Source organism: Aquarana catesbeiana, linkage group LG12, assembly GCF_042186555.1.
Source record: "Aquarana catesbeiana isolate 2022-GZ linkage group LG12, ASM4218655v1, whole genome shotgun sequence".
Lineage (NCBI taxonomy): Eukaryota > Metazoa > Chordata > Amphibia > Anura > Ranidae > Aquarana > Aquarana catesbeiana.
The window spans coordinates 214,032,631-214,050,036 of record NC_133335.1 but is presented as its reverse complement, the minus strand read 5'-3'; the positions used below and the strand labels follow the sequence as shown (position 1 = coordinate 214,050,036).

The 17,406-nt window shown below is 44.0% G+C and overlaps 1 protein-coding gene across 1 annotated transcript in view; it reads left to right on the top strand.

The window, feature by feature from the left end:
• LOC141113399 (polycystin-1-like) overlaps positions 1 to 17,406 on the top strand; it is a 179,305-nt gene that overhangs the window by 136,707 nt on the left and 25,192 nt on the right. The window contains exons 36-40 of the mRNA XM_073606457.1: positions 1,824 to 1,888; positions 3,028 to 3,233; positions 13,252 to 13,357; positions 13,475 to 13,674; positions 14,878 to 15,080. Of these exons, the coding sequence (XP_073462558.1) occupies positions 1,824 to 1,888; positions 3,028 to 3,233; positions 13,252 to 13,357; positions 13,475 to 13,674; positions 14,878 to 15,080 (780 nt within the window). The remainder of the gene's footprint in view (positions 1 to 1,823; positions 1,889 to 3,027; positions 3,234 to 13,251; positions 13,358 to 13,474; positions 13,675 to 14,877; positions 15,081 to 17,406) is intronic.

Sequence of the window (17,406 nt, the reverse complement as noted above, 5' to 3'; positions counted from 1 at the left end):
AAAAAAAGCATGACAGGACCTCTTTAATATGAGATCTGGGTTAAAAAAGACCTCAGATCTCATATTTACACTAAAATGCAATAAAAAAAATGTAATTTAAAAAAATAAAATAAAAAAAGTCCCTTTAAGAGCTATGGGCAGAAGTGATGTTGTTATGTAGCTTCCGCCCTGCAATGGTATGGAGTTGGGTGGGGGCCATCTTCCCGTCAGCTCCATACCACACACGGGAAAGGATCCGATCGCCGACGCTGCTGTCGGCGGTTCTGGTAAGCGGCGGGGGGCACCGGAGCACGTCACCCATAAAAGTGATCTCGCCGCAGAGACCACTTTTATCTGAAAGCTGACCACCCGCTCTTGAAGAGGATACCGGGGTTATGGTAGCTAGCTGTGGTTAATTAATTTTTCATTTTCAAAGCAAACGTTCCTATCCATCCATGTCTCCATGCTTCATTTTCTTGAGAAATCACTTTGAAAAACAACTCCCTAGCATTTCTGGCAAACTGAAAAAGTAACCCAGCTATTGACCCTCCTGAAGACTCCTGGGATGTATGACATTTGCCTAGGCAAGAAACCAGGAAGTAACTAAAGAAATATAAGAAAAAAAGGTTAAAACAAGTAAAATATATATACTTTCATATCTATTTACTAATGTAGCAGCATGAGGATTAAAAATAATCCACGTTGATTGGGAGAGTGAAGTTCCACTTTAAAAATGTCCCTCCTGCTACTGACACTGCCTACCCTGTATAAAAAAAAAAAAAAAAAAAACTGTATACTTACCTATTTTTAGTCTGGTCCAATCACTTGATTCTGCAGCTCCAGCTCCCCTGTGTCAGGGACTGCTCGACAATGGCTGGGAATTCCAGGAGTGGTGACATCACCCATAGGCTCCCGTAGCCCAGCCATAGTCTGCGCTCCATTCTCTCACCTGCAGCCAGTTTCACTTTGAAAAGAATACCCAATCAAGTCCAAGGATAATAAAAAAAAACATTTTTGCTTGCACATGATTGAATGATGAAAATCAGCAGAGCTTCACCTCGTTCAGTTAGTACTGGGGAAATTTCCTTGTAAAGTGCAACTTCCCTTACAAAGTGAACAGTCTATTTGGTTTTAGTAGCTCATTTACTAAAGGTAAAAAGGCTGTTCACTTTGCAATGGAAGTTGCACTTTGCAGGGGAACTTTCCCCAGAGATTAGTGAATGAGGTGAAGCTCTTCTAAAACAGAGCAAAAACATGACAAAAACGGAATGCACATTGAAGTGTCATAAATCACCTTGTTTTTCTGATACAGTTTTTAGAATATTAGCTGTTATCTTTTCTCCTGAAGAAGCCCTAACAGATCGAAACATGTTGGGAGTCTGTACCTTTATACTGCTCTGGAAAAGAGAACAACGAGACAATGTTTATAGCGTGTATGACTTTAATATGGAGCATTTTTAACATTGTGATTCGATAAATTGTGAATTTTATATTAATGTAGCCTATTAATGTCTATATTAGGGGTCTCCAAACTTTCTAACCAAAGGGCCAGTCCTTCAGACTTTAAGGGGGCCAGACTGTGACCAGTGTGAATAGAATATGCTGTGGAGTCAATGGGAGTAAACAATGCCCCATCATTGTTATTAGTGGGAATGAATAGTGCCCCATAGGGCCAGATAAAGACACGCAGAGGGCCATATCTGACCCCTGGGCTGCAGTTTGGAGACCACTGGTCTATATTGTGCACCTTTAAAGTCCCAATAGGTGCTGTAAAGCTATGGTCACTCACCCACCCACACCATTATCAAATTTTCATAAATCACCTAATGATTATTCTTTTTCAGGCTTCCATAAACAGCAGTAAATTTACATTTGACCTTGAAAAAGGTGGCAGCTGGTTTGCAGAGAGGTGAGTAGATTATGTGGGGATCGTTTTTCTGGGTAGGGTTCCCTAGGAGCAAATTATTCTGTTAATGATCTGTTTTGCACTTTGGGTATTGAGCTCATCTGTGTCTCTTTAATTTGAAGCTGACCTTTCCAAATGCTGAAATGTATAAATTCTCCAGTGGTGACATAAAACTGTGTGTTTCAGTGACAAGTAACTTCACATCCCCCACCAGTACTTTTTTTTCTGCCACTTGATGTCCTCAGCCTGATGGCCATCAACCCACTTTTTCGGAGTCCAGGCAGCCCTGGCCCCGTCCCACCCTGTGAATGAACAATGAAAGTAGAAGCAGCACAGCGATGAGCTCATCTCACTTTGTCTCTCTGCTTTCTCCTCCTGTCAGCATGCTTCCTCTCAGTATGTGAACTGATCGACTGTATGCAAAGAAAGTAAAGAAAGGCTGGGCTGGAGGATGGCTACGGGGGAAACATCTAAATATTTGTTAAAAATGTTGGGTTATTTCTTTTTTATGTAATCATTAATGAATTGGTATCTGTTGACATTACATTTGCAGTTTGGGGGAGGTAAAAACATACAACTGAGAGGCGGTAATGCTCAGCCACATTTACTGCCCCCAACCACTCCGCCCTTAAGCTGCAAACACAGTGGACAGGGGTGTATCCTCCCCACTGTTATTTTGCCAGCTCACCATATTTTAACCCCTGGTTGCAGAGCGGTATCAACAGAGTCCATTCAGTTTATTGGGTCACATTTGGCAGGTACACTTAGCAGTACTTCCTGCCAAATGTGACTTAATAAACTAAATGGGGCTGCCGGTTACCATGCTGAAATCACGTGCAATGCATAGGGTATGGTGGTGCAGGTTTTTAAGGGTTAAAACAGGCAATATAGTGCATCCTCATTGCCTTTCAAACACACCCTCAAGAGTGATCCAATGCGGATTTCTCCTTAGAGTTGTTTTTCGCGTGCGACAATTCTGTTCTAGATTGAGTGGGTGGTTTAGTGACGGTCTTTACAGCCACCTGAGACTCACCAGAAAGATCTCCATCCACCACCATGGAGGTGTGATAGGGCAGGTTTGTCTTTTTAACTAAGTGCCCCATGTCTCCTGCCCAAATGACTAAATTTGCATCTTCCATCAGATCTGGACCTGCCTGGATGTCCTCCTGTGAGAGCCTATATGACGCCCGCGGTGATATTCTGACCGAATCAGGACTCGGTTTCATGCAACCTTTATGCAAGGAGAAAGAAAAAGACCAAAGGGGGATCCTGTCATCCTGCAGCTCAGGAGATGATCCTCTGTCATTATCGGAGGGGTCCAGCAGCAGTCCACATTTCACTCTTTCAGGTATTATTGTGCTCTACCAAGATCTGGAACGCTTTAGGCTAAAGTCCATCAACATGTGGTCCATCAACATATCCACGCTTCCTGAAGCCCATACACTCCTGAAAATGTAGTCTCTATTTCTCTGGTCATGCTTCTCCTAAAGAACTTCTCTGCATGTGACCTGTAACAAATACCTCCCAATTAGGAAATAACACTGTAGCGCTGGTAGATTTTTAATCTACCGCTTGTATGTACATTTAGTGGGTCATCTGTTCTGTATATAGTTCAGATTTAATCTATGGCTAAATTAGCTTCTGTTCCAGCCTTGGTTGTGTTGCGTGCAGTTCCACTCCGTCGCCTGTAGATGTCGGTGTCATTACAGACCAGAGCTGGAAAGCAACAGGCTGAGGTGTATTGAGTGCTCTTTTTTCCCAGAAGTAACTCGGCAGAGGTTGTCCCCTGCGGTGCATTCTGGGAAGGGGTATTTAAGGCAGAGACGCCATATTTCTTGATCTCTTTCTTTCCACCTGCTGGCCCTCCTGGCCGACAGGTATGTGCTAGGAGTCCTACCTCGTGGTCCTCTGGGTCGGAGGACTGCGTTGCTGCAGCATGTGGTTGGGCCCAGAAGTCTGTCTGGGGCCTACTACTACTACTGCAGAGATGGTCCTGTGCTGTCTGTCCTGTGGGAAGAAGCCGGACAATTGAGAAGAATCCAGGGGAGGACCCGTCTTGGAAGGATCATGCGGAGCGCTGGTCTGGAGAGGGGCCTGGTGACACAATTGGAGGACGCATCTTAAGTCAACCTACCACATAGTACTGCCGGGTCGGCTTAAAGGTTCTGGTACTGTGTCGCTGTTCATTTAAAACTACTATGTCCTGTGGCAGAGGATCGTGCAGTTACATCTGTTCTTCTCAAGTCTGTGGCAGAGACTTTTCTTGTTTGTGCTACGCTCCGGCTGCTAGGTCTGTGAGAGAGGCCTATCCAGGTGGGCAAAAGATTAAATCTGGGACTAAAGGAATACTCATCCTTAAGATATTCAAGTACTCAAAGATCAAAGACAGAAAAGGTATTTGAACTTCCCTGAAACTTCGTCTCTACCTCTTTCCTGCTACTTCTTTCGTTTATCTTCCATTAAAGCATTGGAAAAAGTACTAAAGTGACTGGTTCATACGTTGTGGATGCAAAGCTCAACATGGACTCTAGGTTCCTGATGTGTTGAAAATACAGGTAATGGGTGGCGGCAACAGCCCGATCAAAATCAGCAGTTCCTAATGGAGTTATTGCTACAACACCTTAAAGCGGGGGTCCACCCACACCGCCAAAAAAAAAAAATATTAAAAGCCAGCAGCTACAAATACTGCAGCTGCTAACTTTTAATACATGGCCACTTACCTGTCCCAGGGTCCAGCGATGTCGGCAGGCGACGCCGAGAACCCGCTCGGTTCTCGGCAGCTGCCGCCGCCATCCTAGGTGAGGGAATCAGGAAGTGAAGCGTTGCGGCTTCACTTCCCGGTTCCCTACTGTGCATGTGCGAGTCGCGCTGCGCGTCCCAAGTGGTCCCCGCTCTCTCCTGGGAGCTGTGTGTTTCCCAGGAGACAGCGCGGTGGGGAAGGGAAGAGGCGTAGACTCCCATGGGAGTCTATGCCGGAAGTGGGTGCAAATACCTGTCTTAGAACAAGTATCTGCACCCCCCTCCCCCCTGAAAGGTGCCAAATGTGACACCGGAGGGGGGGAGGGTTCCGAAAAGCGGAAGTACCATTTTTGTGTGGAACTCCGCTTTAATACATAGAGGTTGATTTACTAAAACTGGAGCGTGCAAAATCTGGTGCAGCTCTGCATTGAAACCAATTGGCTTCCAGGATATTTTTGTCAAACCCTAACCGAACAAGCTGATTAACTACTATGCAGAGCTGCACCAGATTTTGTACTCTCCAGTTTTAGTTAATCAAACTTATAGCTCCTCAGCGTAGCATCACACCACTTTGACCTTCTGTATCACCGTACATGCTAATAGATTGTACGTTCTTGAGAAGGGAGAACTCCTATGCAGAGCTGCACCAGATTTTGTACTCTCCAAAATATTAAATGTGGTATGTAAGGGCATGCTAGAAAGTTCTTCCTACTGACCACCAGTATAAAGGGGTCCTTTCCTACAGGGGGCCCTTCTCCCACTGACACCAATGTAACAGAGCACTGCACTCACTCACAGTGAAAGGGATCACAAAACTGACCACCATATAAAGCTTAGTTCAGTGGTAAAACAGGTGGCTGATCTGTGTTTTTATCACCTACTGACTGCCTACCTTCAAATTTACATTGTGGTCGTAGGGATAAGTTCACATTGCTTTGTGGTATGGCAATTTTGGGGTAGCATGTCTAGTTTGATAGGTGGCAAACTTGCCCATTGAAGTCAAGGGACCACGCCAGATGCTCACTATAGTTTAATGAAAAATCTCTATTGGGAAAAAAAATCATCTTGGGGATTGAAGAACAAGCACCTGTACACTTGCTGCCAACTGTGGTCTGAAGTGTGATCTATCACGTATTGCTTTCCAGAGGGCAGTACAGTATGTCCCTTTGTGTAAAAAGGTTTATGAGGGCAGCCAACTGACCATCAATGTAAGAGCGCAAAAACCATATGAATCTCTTTTTCAAACTTTTTACCTCAGGAAAACCCTTGAAATAATTTTCAGGTCTCAAGAAATCCCTGTTTAATTCATTGGTGGTCAGTGGAAAGAATTCCCCCCTTACAAAGGCTTTTCCTTTTAGCTTTTCAACCACCTTTTTTCTGTCACTTTTTAAATAGCTTTTTTTTGGTTTGGTTGGTTTCAGTCTAACAATTAAGGGGAGTGGTTAATTGCTCACAGGTGCTTGAGGCCTATATAACTCTGTGTAGGACTCATAAGTGAGCCTGCTCATTGTGAGGCTGTTGGAACTCTGTGTAAGTGGAACTGGTCTAAGTGGTGAGTTAAAAACCAGAGGGAGAGTGAACAAGTCTTACTTTTTGTTTGCTGGGTTGCATTTTTGGGGCTTTTCCTTTTAGCTTTTCAACCACCTTTTTCTGTCACTTTTTAAATAGCTTTTTTTTTTTTCTTCTTTGGTTTCAGACTAACAATTAAGGGGAGTGGTTATTTGCTCACAGGTGCTTGAGGCCTATATAACTCTGTGTAGGACTCATAAGTGAGCCTGCTCATTGTGAGGCTGTTGGAACTCTGTGTAAGTGGAACTGGTCTAAGTGGTGAGTTAAAAACCAGAGGGAGAGTGAACAAGTCTTACTTTTTGTTTGCTGGGTTGCATTTTTGGGGCTTTTCCTTTTAGCTTTTCAACCACCTTTTTTCTGTCACTTTTTAAATAGCTTTTTTTTGGTTTGGTTGGTTTCAGTCTAACAATTAAGGGGAGTGGTTAATTGCTCACAGGTGCTTGAGGCCTATATAACTCTGTGTAGGACTCATAAGTGAGCCTGCTCATTGTGAGGCTGTTGGAACTCTGTGTAAGTGGAACTGGTCTAAGTGGTGAGTTAAAAACCAGAGGGAGAGTGAACAAGTCTTACTTTTTGTTTGCTGGGTTGCATTTTTGGGGCTTTTCCTTTTAGCTTTTCAACCACCTTTTTCTGTCACTTTTTAAATAGCTTTTTTTTTTTTCTTCTTTGGTTTCAGACTAACAATTAAGGGGAGTGGTTATTTGCTCACAGGTGCTTGAGGCCTATATAACTCTGTGTAGGACTCATAAGTGAGCCTGCTCATTGTGAGGCTGTTGGAACTCTGTGTAAGTGGAACTGGTCTAAGTGGTGAGTTAAAAACCAGAGGGAGAGTGAACAAGTCTTACTTTTTGTTTGCTGGGTTGCATTTTTGGGGCTTTTCCTTTTAGCTTTTCAACCACCTTTTTCTGTCACTTTTTAAATAGCTTTTTTTTTTTTTTTTCTTCTTTGGTTTCAGACTAACAATTAAGGGGAGTGGTTAATTGCTCACAGGTGCTTGAGGCCTATATAACTCTGTGTAGGACTCATAAGTGAGCCTGCTCATTGTGAGGCTGTTGGAACTCTGTGTAAGTGGAACTGGTCTAAGTGGTGAGTTAAAAACCAGAGGGAGAGTGAACAAGTCTTACTTTTTGTTTGCTGGGTTGCATTTTTGGGGCTTTTCCTTTTAGCTTTTCAACCACCTTTTTCTGTCACTTTTTAAATAGCTTTTTTTTTTTTTTTTCTTCTTTGGTTTCAGACTAACAATTAAGGGGAGTGGTTAATTGCTCACAGGTGCTTGAGGCCTATATAACTCTGTGTAGGACTCATAAGTGAGCCTGCTCATTGTGAGGCTGTTGGAACTCTGTGTAAGTGGAACTGGTCTAAGTGGTGAGTTAAAAACCAGAGGGAGAGTGAACAAGTCTTACTTTTTGTTTGCTGGGTTGCATTTTTGGGGCTTTTCCTTTTAGCTTTTCAACCACCTTTTTCTGTCACTTTTTAAATAGCTTTTTTTTTTTTTTTTTCTTCTTTGGTTTCAGACTAACAATTAAGGGGAGTGGTTAATTGCTCACAGGTGCTTGAGGCCTATATAACTCTGTGTAGGACTCATAAGTGAGCCTGCTCATTGTGAGGCTGTTGGAACTCTGTGTAAGTGGAACTGGTCTAAGTGGTGAGTTAAAAACCAGAGGGAGAGTGAACAAGTCTTACTTTTTGTTTGCTGGGTTGCATTTTTGGGGCTTTTCCTTTTAGCTTTTCAACCACCTTTTTCTGTCACTTTTTAAATAGCTTTTTTTTTTTTTTTTTCTTCTTTGGTTTCAGACTAACAATTAAGGGGAGTGGTTAATTGCTCACAGGTGCTTGAGGCCTATATAACTCTGTGTAGGACTCATAAGTGAGCCTGCTCATTGTGAGGCTGTTGGAACTCTGTGTAAGTGGAACTGGTCTAAGTGGTGAGTTAAAAACCAGAGGGAGAGTGAACAAGTCTTACTTTTTGTTTGCTGGGTTGCATTTTTGGGGCTTTTCCTTTTAGCTTTTCAACCACCTTTTTCTGTCACTTTTTAAATAGCTTTTTTTTTTTTTTTTTCTTCTTTGGTTTCAGACTAACAATTAAGGGGAGTGGTTAATTGCTCACAGGTGCTTGAGGCCTATATAACTCTGTGTAGGACTCATAAGTGAGCCTGCTCATTGTGAGGCTGTTGGAACTCTGTGTAAGTGGAACTGGTCTAAGTGGTGAGTTAAAAACCAGAGGGAGAGTGAACAAGTCTTACTTTTTTTTTGCTGGGTTGCATTTTTGGGGCTTTTCCTTTTAGCTTTTCAACCACCTTTTTCTGTCACTTTTTAAATAGCTTTTTTTTTTTTTTTCTTCTTTGGTTTCAGACTAACAATTAAGGGGAGTGGTTAATTGCTCACAGGTGCTTGAGGCCTATATAACTCTGTGTAGGACTCATAAGTGAGCCTGCTCATTGTGAGGCTGTTGGAACTCTGTGTAAGTGGAACTGGTCTAAGTGGTGAGTTAAAAACCAGAGTTTAAAACAGGAGGTTATAACAGGGGTCATAGTACCTGTGTAGTGTAAGTACCTGAGTGTTGTCTGAGTAGTGTGTGTGGATCGTTAGTACTTGTGTATTGTATACTTGTGTGTTGCAAGTGCACGTAGGTCTGTGAGTACCTGTGTATTTTGTTGTGTATTGTCTTGAGTACCTGTGTATTGCCTTGAGTACCTGTGTATTGTCTGGAGTATTAGTGCCAGGAAGCTAGCTGTTAGGTAATTTGAACAGGGTAAAATCCCCAATCCTCACTAAATTTAATAGGTACGATGCCCGGCGGGTGTGGAGAGGCGACTCTTTGTACATCTTGCTGCATGTATGCGTTCCTTGATCATCCGATCGAGGGCGAATACTGCTGTGCAAAATGTAAGCACATTGTTTCCCTGGAAGCCCAGGTTCTGAATCTGGGGAAGCAACTGTCAGCACTGAGAAGTCCCTCCATACAAAAGGAGAGCCAGGAACGTACACGGCAGGGGCCTGGCAGTGGCCAGCACAGAGGCGGGTGGAGACAAAGAGGTGCAGGCACTAGCAAAGAGTAGATGGGCGACAGTCAGGAAGGGTAGAGGGGGAAGTGCCAGGGAGGCCGATCCAGGACTGGAGCATCCCAATAAGTACGCGCCATTGAGTGACATTGGTGAAACCAGTCAAGGACCAGCACTGCTGGAGCTGAGGGACTCTCCTAGCTGCCGGGGGAAGAACTCCTCCAGTGAGAGTGGGGGGGCAGCAAAGGGAAAGAAAAGACAGATTCTGGTGGTAGGGGACTCAATTCTTAGAAGGACAGAGAGGGCAATCTGTAACCAAGACCTGAAGCGCCGAACAGTATGTTGTCTACCGGGCACTCGGGTTCGGCACATCACGGATCTTGTGGACAGATTACTGGGAGGGGCTGGGGAAGACCCGGCTGTCATGGTGCACGTTGGCACCAATGACAAAGTCAGAGGCAGATGGAGTGTCCTAAAGAACGATTTTAGGGACTTAGGAGCTAAATTGAGGAAAAGGACCTCCAAGGTAGTATTCTCAGGAATACTGCCGATACATTGAGCCACACCAGAAAGGCAGAGGGAGATTAGGGAAGTAAACAAGTGGCTGAAGAGCTGGTGTAGTAAGGAGGGGTTTGGGTTCCTGGAGGACTGGGCCGACTTCTCAGTCAGTAACCGGTACTATAGAAGGGACGGACTGCACCTAAATGAGGAGGGTGCAGATCTGCTGGGAATGAAGATGGCCAAAAAGTTAGAGGGGTTTTTAAACTAGGCGATGGGGGGGAGGGTCCAGAGGCAGAGATAGCCAGCGCGGAAGATATTCCAGAGGGTAGTATTGGGGGCATTAGTGGTAGGTTAACCAAAGCACAAAAACACAAGGTGAGTATAGTAGCAATCTCGAAACACCCAATACGAGGACAATATGCGACCGGTCTAAACTATGTGGCATGTTCACCAGTGCCAGGAGCATGGCGGACAAGATGGGTGAACTAGAGATACTGTTGTACGAGGAGGATTTGGATTTTGTGGGAATTTCAGAGACCTGGTTCAACAGCTCTCATGATTGGCTGGCAAACATTCAAGGGTATACCCTATACCGCAAGGATAGAGAGGGTAAATATTAGGAACAAAGAATACGGAGGAGAGATGGGTTTGCTTTAAGAGCATATTAAATAAGGGCATTAGCCAATGTATCCCATTGGGTAATAAATTTAAAAGAGCGAACAAAAGTCCCGGATGGCTTAACTCCAATGTAAAAATGCATATAAAAGCAAAGGAGAAGGCCTTCAAAAAATACAAGGTTGAGGGATCATCCTCAGCATTCAGACTTTATAAAGAATGCAACAAGAAATGTAAGGGTGCAATTAGGACAGCTAAGATAGAACATGAAAGACACATAGCAGAGGAGAGCAAAAAAAATCCCAAGAATTCTTTAAGTATGTAAACAGTTAAAAAGGGAGGACAGACCATATTGGCCCCATAAAGAATGAGGAAGGACATCTGGTTACAAAGGATGGGGAGATGGCGAAGGTATTGAATTTATTCTTCTCCTCAGTCTTCACGAGTAAATCGGGGGGCTTCAGTAACCAAAACTGCAGTGTTTATCCTCATGACACAACACAGGAAGCACCTCCATGGTTAACAGAGGACAGAATTAAAATTAGACTTGAGAAACTTAACATTAATAAATCACCGGGACCAGATGGCTTGCATCCGATGGTACTTAGGGAACTCAGTCAAGTGATTGCCAGACCGTTGTTCCTAATTTTTACAGATAGTCTTCTGACTGGAATGGTACCAGCTGATTGGAGAAAAGTCAATGTAGCACCAATATTTAAAAAGGGCCCAAAATACATCCCTGGGAATTACAGACCAGTTAGCCTAACATCAATAGTATGTAAACTCTTGGAGGGGATGAAAAGGGACTATATACAAGATTTTAGTAATAAGAATGGTATCATTAGCAGTAATCAGCATGGATTCATGAAGAATCGTTCTTGCCAAACCAATCTATTAATCTTCTATGAGGAGGTGAGTTGCCATTTAGATAAAGGAAGGCCCGTAGACGTGGTGTCTCTGGATTTTGCAAAAGCATTTGACACAGTTCCCCATAAACGTTTACTGTACAAAATAAGGTCCGTTGGCATGGACCATAGGGTGAGTACATGGATTGAAAACTGGCTACAAGGGCGAGTTCAGAGGGTGGTGATAAATGGGGAGTACTCGGAATGGTCAGGGGTGGGTAGTGGGGTTCCCCAGGGTTCTGTGCTGGGACCAATCCTATTTAATTTGTTCATAAACGACCTGGAGGATGGGATAAACAGTTCAATCTCTGTATTTGCAGACGATACTAAGCTAAGCAGGGCAATAACTTCTCCGCAGGATGTGGAAACCTTGCAAAAAGATCTGAACAAATGAATGGGGTGGGCAACTACATGGCAAATGAGGTTCAATGTAGAAAAATTTAAAATAATGCATTTGGGTGGCAAAAATATGAATGCAATCTATACACTGGGGGGAGAACCTCTGGGGGAATCTAGGATGGAAAAGGACCTGGGGGTCCTAGTAGATAATAGGCTCAGCAATGGCATGCAATGCCAAGCTGCTGCTAACAAAGCAAACAGAATATTGGCATGCATTAAAAAGGGGATCAACGCCAGAGATAAAACGATAATTCTCCCACTCTACAAGACTCTGGTCCGGCCACACCTGGAGTATGCTGTCCAGTTCTGGGCACCAGTCCTCAGGAAGGAAGTACTGGAAATGGAGCGAGTACAAAGAAGGGCAACAAAGCTAATAAAGGGACTGGAGGATCTTAGTTATGAGGAAAGGTTGCGAGCACTGAACTTATTCTCTCTGGAGAAGAGACGCTTGAGAGGGGATATGATTTCAATATACAAATACCGTACTGGTGACCCCATAATAGGGATAAAACTTTTTCACAGAAGAGAGTTTAACAAGACTCGCGGCCACTCATTAAAATTAGAAGAAAAGAGGTTTAACCTTAAACTACGTAGAGGGTTCTTTACTGTAAGAGCGGCAAGGATGTGGAATTCCCTTCCACAGGCGGTGGTCTCAGCGGGGAGCATTGATAGCTTCAAGAAACTATTAGATAAGCACCTGAATGACCGCAACATACAGGGATATACAATGTAATACTGACATATAATCACACATAGGTTGGACTTGATGGACTTGTGTCTTTTTTCAACCTCACCTACTATGTAACTATGTAACTATAATGGTGGTCAGGATGCCATCTTTACAGACAGTGAAAAGGGTCATTAGTGTCATGCTGCTGGCCCTGCTAAGTGGTGCTGGACTCGAAACTATGCAGGCATTATCAGATGGGAGGTCAGTCAGCCACAGCACAAGGCGCTCATAGCAAAATCTGGAGGAACCCTAGGGCTCCATGGAACCCTGGTTAAGAATGGTTGCTTTAAATTGTTCCCCCCAAAAAAATGACAGTCAGTTGTCAATTGACTTCTGCGGACACCATGCAATCTCTACAAAACCAATCGATATCGGAGAAGAATAGACTTTGTTTAGTTTCCAAACAAAGGGCCAGATTACTGTCTTACAGACTTCGGGGGGGGGGCAGATTGTGGTCAGTAGAAAACACATAAGAGGGACTAAACAATTCCTCATAATGCCTCGTTTGTTAGTGGAAGTATGAATATTACATAGCACCTGTGGTCAGCAGGAAAAGTAATAGTGCCCCATCATTGGTATCAGTGGGAGGAATAGTGCCCCATCGTTGGTATTGGTGTAATTAATAGTTCCCCATTGTAGGTGTCAGTAGGAGGAATAGTGCCCCAAGGGCCAGATAAAGGCAAGCAAAGGGCCACACCTAGCACACGGCTGTAGTTTGGAGACAGCAGCTCTAGAGATCGGTATCGGCCTTGTCTGCACACTGAATAAACATAAAAACTCAACCGAAATGGTCCGGTCAGGTCATCTAACCATCTCCATGTGTCTCTGGCAATGCTTAGCCTTCAGACCTGTAATGTGAGTTGATAAAGATCTTTCATCTTATCGTCAAATTGTGTTTTGCCACAGAGGAAAATTTACTCCAGTCCATTGCTGCAGACACTCAAGTGTGGAAATGCAGCGAAGAATCAGACAGCGGCAGGTTTTCACCCCGGCCAGATCTTGGCACACCCAGGTAATACAGCTAAAGCTCCCCATTTTTGAGCATTGACAACTACATGGAAACATAGTCCTATTTATATAAAACACAAATATTTAATAACTTGACTGATTATGTCAGTTCTGTTTTCAGCACTGAAAGTGGTTACAGCCTCATGACGGAGAATGAGGACTGCTATATGACCCGACGTTGGAGTGAGAGCCACCAGTGGTGTAAGAGGAAATCATTCTCTTCTTCTTCTTGCGCCTCCGAGGGGACCAGTGATGAGTCTGAGCTTCAAGAATGCTGGGATATCCCATCAGCCTCTCCTTCCCCTTTCACAACTCGCATAGGTAAGAATTAAACAGTTCAGCTTAAAGTGTATCTAAACCCAAGTACAAAAATGTATTATAATGCAGCTTACCAGACCTTAAAGTGAACCTGTACTCAGATTGTGCACGCTCATTCATTTCTGTATCTATAAGCATTGTGGGAAAATGAATTGTCACTGTGCAATTGAACAGGCACTGTTTTTCTATGAGAGGAGATCTTAGCAGCCTGCTAACTGCTGTTGGTAGGCTGTTATAAACCAATTGAAACTTTAGTCTTTGTTATGATATTCAAGGATTGAGAACAAACAACTATTAAAAGCAGCTAGAGAGATGAGTGAGGACTTGTTTTAAAGCCCTTTAACTGCTTGTTAAAGCAGATCTTCACCCTAAAAGGGAAGTTCTGCTTTAAGTCCTCCTCCTCTAACACTTTAAGGTGTTTTTCTTTTTTTTATGGGGGGGGGGGGTATCTAGTTTTGGTAGGGACCTGCTCCCACTTCTGGTCGGATACCCGGTTTCCATCAAACTTCTGGCCCCCTCCTGCCTGCATGCAACCTCTTGGGACATGTCACAGGCCCCATGAGGCTGCGGGACCATTCACACACTGCAGTGTGGCTCATGTATGAAAAGCAAGAACCTGACTGTAAGGCTGCAAGGAATCAAAGTCGGCTTTCTACAGTAAACATGCCGGCTCCGGGGACCTTGAAGAAGGGCAAAGAACTGGACCAGGTGAGGATGGCGCTGGATCTCTGGAAAGGTAAGTGTCCTGTAAAAGGGAGTCAGCAGATACAGTATATGTAGCTGCTGACTTTTGATTTTTTATTCTTAAAGTATATTTAAATGTCTTTAGTCTGGGTACAGGTGTGCTTTAAATTATGGTGGCTTCATTAGTTTAATTTTTCCAAGTTTGTTCTGTATTTTTCCATGGAGATTCTTCCAGTAACATAGTTCCTGTTCTAGGGTGTCGGCACTATAGAATTTCTCCACCTCTCCTCATTTTCATAACAGAACGATTGAGCCATTTCCATAAGATAAAATAATGAGTGTATTACTGCATGCTACAGTGCCAGTTCCATTCATTTTGGATAGCACTGCAGTGCACCAAGGCAAAACATATCAACTACATTGCTTTGCGTTAAAAATATGTGATATGTCTGTTTTTTTCCTCTGTTCTCTTTTAGCTGTATTTATGGCTTACGCATGATTTATATTCTGATGTACCCACAGGGGTTCGATGGAAGCCTCCTGGATGGTTATTCCCTCCCTGGATGCTGTGGGTAGTTTACATAATGGCATTCGTGCTATTAGCTGGTTGTTTTACTGTCACTGTCCTCTATACCTCATCACTTTCTGAATATGGCTTCTTCCTATGGCTCATATCATGTACCTGTGCTCTGCTGTCATCTGCTCTCTTGCTGGAGCCACTCAAGGTAGGTGGACAATTATGGGGTCAGGGCTGGGTTCTCCCTTCTTTCTGTCTTAGCATTGGCTGTCACAGACATAAAACTTGGGATCATGGGTTATAAAGCTCCTCTTGTATTGTAAAGGGATGACAGTAGGCCCACTTTGGAAGGATGGCAATTGTGGCAGCTACCCCGATGGACTAGTGCAGGGGTCTCCAAACTGTGGCCCTTTGGGTGCCATTATCCGGCCCTTGGGCACTTTTCTTGCCACTGATAGGAGACACTATTCCTCCCACTGACACCAACAATGGGGCAATATTTCTCTAGTTGACACCAACGATGGGCACTATTCCTCAAACTGACACCAACACTGGGGCACTATTATTCCCACTGACACCAACAATGAGGCACTATTAATTCCATTGACCCCAACAATGGGGCACTATTCCTCAAACTGACACCAACAATGGGGCACTATAATTCCCACTGACCCCAGCGATGGGGCACTATTATTCCCACCGACACCAACAATGAGGCGCTATTAATTCCACTGACACCAACGATAGGGCACTATTATTCACACTCACCCCAATGATGGGGCACTATTATTCCCACTGACACCAACAATGAGGTGCTATTAATTCCACTGACACCAACGATGAGGCACTATTATTCACACTGACACCAACGATGGGACACTATTAATCCCACTGACACCAATGATGGGGCACTATTTATCCCACTGACACCAACAATGGGACACTATTCCTCCCATTGACCCCCAATGATGGGGCACTATTCCTCAAACTGATACAACAATGGGGCACTATTCCTCAAACTGACACCAACAATGGGGCACTATTAATCTCACTGACACCAATAAAGGGGCACTATTCCTCCCACTGACACCAGCGATAAGGCACTATTCCCCCCCTAATACCTAAGATTCCTTTTTTACTCCCACTGAGGCCAGGACAATTTCTACTGTCAATGGCAACAGTCCGGCCCCCATAAAGTCTGGAGGACAGTAAACTGGCCCTTTGTCTAGAAAGTTTGGAGACCCCTGCACTAGTGTGTCTATATTTTAGACACACCAGTCCTCCTGGTGGATGCCACAATTGCCATGCTGCACTGTGATGGGGACACCTGATGTACCAGGGCATTCTGATGAGGACACCCAATGTAAGAGGTCACTCTAATGAACATACCTGATGTAAGGGGGCACTCTGATGAGGATACTTGATGTAGAGGGCACTCTGATGAGGATACCTGGTGTAGAGGGCACTCTGATGAGGATACCTGGTGTAGAGGGCACTCTGATGAGGATACCTGATGTAGATGGCACTCTGATGAGGATACCTGATGTAGAGGGAACTCTGATGAGGACACGTGGTGTAGAGGGAACTCTGATGAGGATACCTGGTGTAGAGGTCACTCTGATGAGGATACCTGATGTAGGGGGCACTCTGATGAGGATACCTGATGTAGGGGGCACTCTGATGAGGACACCTGGTGTAGAGGGCACTCTGATGAGGATACCTGGTGTAGAGGGAACTCTGATGAAGATACCTGATGTAGGGGGCACTCTGATGAGGATACCTGATGTAGGGGGCACTCTGATGAGGATACCTGATGTAGGGGGCACTCTGATGAGGATACCTGATATAGGGGGGGGCACTCTGATGAAGATACCTGATGTAAGAGGGAACTCTCAAGGGGATACCTGATGTAAGGGATCACACTGATGGAGACACCTGATGTAAAGGGGCACTTTGATGGAGATAACTGATGTAGGGGGGCACTCTGATGGGGACACCTGATGTAAGGGGCATTCTGATGAGGATACCTGGTGTAAGGGGGCACTCTGATAGGGACACCTGATGTAAGGGACCACACTAATGGGGACACCTGGTGTAAGGGAGCACTTTGAAAATTTACAATAAATATTATTGAAATACTATGAAAATTGTACACTGCAATTTTTTTTAATAAAATGACTATATATATTCTAGGATCGACTGACACAAATATGAGATTTTTGCTGACCGGAATTTTATTTCAATACCCCTGACATATATAATGTCCCTTCTAAAACAGGATGTCCCTCCTGTTTTTTACCTGTTGATCCTGCCAGTTTATCTGTTATTTTCCCACTTCCTGTTACAGGGTGACAATGACACTGTGCACAGCAGCATTGTTCCCCTGTGAACAGGGTAGTCCTAAATAGACTATAGTTTTAAACAGACTATTAGTAATAAACAAATTAACATAACTAACTCCAGCTGACACTTTTCAGCAGCAAAAAAAGTTTTATTTGATATGAATAAAAGCTGACCATTGTAAGCACCACCAC